Source organism: Numida meleagris, chromosome 20 (assembly GCF_002078875.1).
Source record: "Numida meleagris isolate 19003 breed g44 Domestic line chromosome 20, NumMel1.0, whole genome shotgun sequence".
Classification (NCBI taxonomy): Eukaryota; Metazoa; Chordata; class Aves; order Galliformes; family Numididae; genus Numida; species Numida meleagris.
In genome coordinates this window covers 2,902,549-2,905,564 of record NC_034428.1, presented here as the reverse complement: position 1 = coordinate 2,905,564, position 3,016 = coordinate 2,902,549, and the positions used below count along the sequence as shown (strand labels likewise).

General features: G+C 58.6%; 1 protein-coding gene across 2 annotated transcripts; it reads right to left on the bottom strand.

The window, feature by feature from the left end:
- HES4 (hes family bHLH transcription factor 4) lies at window positions 395–2,705 on the bottom strand. 2 transcript variants are annotated; one of them, XM_021417795.1, is made up of 4 exons: window positions 2,393–2,705; window positions 2,224–2,319; window positions 2,016–2,103; window positions 395–1,431 (listed from the first exon to the last, which is right to left on the bottom strand). In XM_021417795.1, exons 1-4 carry the CDS (start codon window positions 2,543–2,545, stop codon window positions 854–856), a joined length of 915 nt encoding a protein of 304 aa, XP_021273470.1. In that variant the 5' UTR covers window positions 2,546–2,705; the 3' UTR covers window positions 395–853. The 2 variants fall into 2 exon arrangements, with proteins under 2 accessions (XP_021273470.1, XP_021273471.1); XM_021417796.1 differs by having other exon boundaries at window positions 2,435–2,704.

The following is a 3,016-nucleotide window of genomic DNA, read 5'->3' as shown; positions in this document are numbered from 1 at the left end:
CTCCCAACTTCCCAAAGAGCCCGCTGCATACTCGATGAGACCCTTTATACCTTCTAATTACCCTCCTCACAATGGGGACAGACTCTCTTGCCTCTTTTGTGGGCGAGATAGTAACTTTTGCACGCACCATCCCCCCCCCCCGGAAAGGTAGCACGGAGCCCTAACGCGGAGCAAAACCTCCAAGCTGGATTATCTCATGCAGCAAGCATGCATTTCCCAGGTTCCAAGAGCACAAATTTAGGAAGCAGAGCTCACACAGCCCCTCCTCACCTTCCCCTATCCGCTGCACACAGCCCCACTCAATGCCATAAAGTCGGCCCCTATTGCTTCCCTGGAGCGGTGGCTTTGTCCCTGCCCGCTCTCCCCCGACTCAACGACAGGAGAAAGTAAAAAATTCTATTTCAAAGAGTTTATTTCAACACCTGCATTATTATTATTATTGGTTTTTTTTTTGTGTGTGTTTTTCTTTGTTTTTTTTTTTTGGAGGTCTCCAACACAGGCACGCAACGCACGCACGGACCGACGGGATACAAACAACTTTGGCATTATACTTGCGAGTATTCGTTACAAAACTAATTTCTCATTTATTTCTCTTTAATTATAATAAAAAAAACAAACCACGTATCTCAAATAAAGGCATTTCAAAGGAGTAAAAATACAAGTCGAGATCCCAAGCTCTGAGAATAATAAATAGCGCCTTCCTAGCGAGGTCCTTTTTTTTTTTTTCTCCTCCTCCTCCTCTCCCCCTCCCCGTGTTGAAATCTGCTTAGGAAAAAGAAATCAACCAACCGGAACGGGGCTCCATACAACGGAGCCAACGCAGAGTTTTTTTTTGGGACGAGGGAAGGGACGGTCACCACGGCCTCCAGACGGATTCCCTGCGCTCGCCGATGGGGCTGCCCGCCTGGGACGAGGGCACCACGTTGCCCCCAAACGACGTCAAGCCCTGCACTGGGGATGCTGACGGAGTGGCGGATGCGTTCCCAGAGCCTCCGCCTGCGGACACCGGGACGTTGGCGTTGGCGTAGAGTGGGATAACCGGTCCGGAGCCGGGTGGGAAAGCTGGGTTGGGGATGAGGAAGGCGAATTGGCCGTCGGTGGCTGGGACGAGCTGGAAACCACCGTAGACTTTAGGGGAGAGCGCTTCGGTAGGTTCCAGCTTGCACGGCACGGGCACCGCTCCGGCGGTGGTAGGAGGCAGCTGGACGTGCAGAGGTTGAGCCAGATGGGAGGGTTGGCCAGCGGGTGGGGGTGGCAGGTAGTTCATGGCCACGATCTGCCCCAGGCAAGCCGACAGGTGACCCAGCAGGCGGGCTCGCACGTCGGCGTTCACCCCCTCGCAGGTGGACAGGAACCGTGTCACTTCGTTCATGCACTCATTGAAACCGGCGCGGTATTTGCCCAGCACGCTGGGGTCAGCGCTGAGCGCGGCTGGAGGAAAAAGGAAGAGCAAAGTTTTTCGCAGGGAGGTCACAAGGAGCTTCCTTCTAGGGTTTGCATTAGGTTGTCACGAGTCCTTAGGGTTCACAGGGGCTTTTTGGGGAGGGGGGGGGCTCTGAAGTACTTGGGGTTCGCATGGGTTTCCAGGAGGTTGCTTTTTTTTTTTTTGGAAGAGCCTAAGAGTTTTTCAGAGGGTTGCATCACTGTATTGGAATCCCTAAGAACTTAGCAAGTTTGCCTGAATTTGGGGGTGCCCCTAAGTGTTTTTGGAGGGATTTGCATGGACTCCATGGGGTCTAAGTGTTTTTTGAGGTTTGCATGGGTGTATCTGGGGTCTGCATGAGTTTCTAGGGCTCCCTACAAGTTCGGGGGGGGGGGGGGGGTTGCATGGGTTTATTAGGCTCCCCATGAGCTTCTGAGGTTTGCATGGCTTTTAGGGCTCCCTAGCGGTTTCCAAGGTGCACATGCAGGCTTGGGGTCCCTAAGAGTTTCTGAGCCTCGCACGAGCTCCAGGGGATCCCCAAGGGTTGGGGGACCACCGGGGGCTCCAGCCCCCGGGGTCGGGGGGTACTCACCGGCCATCTGCGCCCGCTGCAGGTTCCTCAGGTGCTTCACCGTCATCTCCAGGATGTCCGCCTTCTCCAGCTTGGAGTGCCGCGAGCTCTGCGGGAACAACACCGGCGCTCAGAACCCCCTCCCCGCATCACACCCCATCATCAACCCTCCCCCTTCCCCTCCCTCTCCCCCCAACTCCCGCCGCGACCCCGTCACTGCCGTACTCACATCTTTTTTCAGCGCGTCCAGGATGAGCATCTTCAGCTGCCCCAGGCTCTCGTTGATGCGCGCCCGCCGCCGCTTCTCCATGATGGGTTTGGAGGACTGCGGGCACAGCGCACACCGTCACCGCCCGCTGCTCGCCCCCGGCCCCGGCCCCCTGACCCCGCACACCGACCTCGGCCCGGCCGCGGGCTCGCCGCCATCCGCTGCCATTTACCTTCCGGTGCTCGCTGGCGCTCCGCGGTTTATCCGGCGTGTGGCTGGCGCTGGCCGGTGCCCCAGCGATGGGGGAAGCGGTGGGTTTTTCCATGCCCGTGTCGGCGGGCATGGCGAGGTAAAAAGGGAAACGAAAATAATCGAAGAAAATTAACTTAAAAACGAAGAAACCGGGAAAAAAAAAATAAAGGGGTTAAAAAAAAAAAAAAAGGAAGCGCGGGAAGGAAGGCGCTCCGAGCGGTCGCGAGACGCGTGCGACGCTGGCGGCGGCGGGGCCGGCAATGCCCGCGAGCGGCGCCCCCCCGCCTTTTATACCCGCCGCCGGCTCCCCATTCGTGTGAACCCGCCGCCGCGGCCGTTCCCACACTCCCCTCAGCCAATAGCAGCAAGGGGCGGCCGGACGCCGGGTTCTGATTGGCCGCCCTCCCCGCGCCCGTCCGTCACGCGCGCCGCCCCCTCCCTTCTCCCGACCCAGCGAGCCAATAGGAGACGGGCGAGCGGCGGCGCTCCCTCCTATTGGCTGGCGGCGAGCCCGCTGTCAGTCAACGGGCGGCGGGCGGCGGCGCTCGTGCCCCCCCCCACC

Excerpts from the sequence above, each read along its gene's own strand:
- HES4 (XM_021417795.1), bottom strand. The coding sequence starts at position 2,545 with ATGCCCGCCGACACGGGCATGGAAAAACCCACCGCTTCCCCCATCGCT. Across the intron at positions 2,104-2,223 it reads TGGACGCGCTGAAAAAAGAT|AGCTCGCGGCACTCCAAGCT; the intron begins GTGAGTACGGCA and ends TTGTTCCCGCAG. Across the intron at positions 1,432-2,015 it reads GCAGCGGGCGCAGATGGCCG|CCGCGCTCAGCGCTGACCCC; the intron begins GTGAGTACCCCC and ends TTTTTCCTCCAG.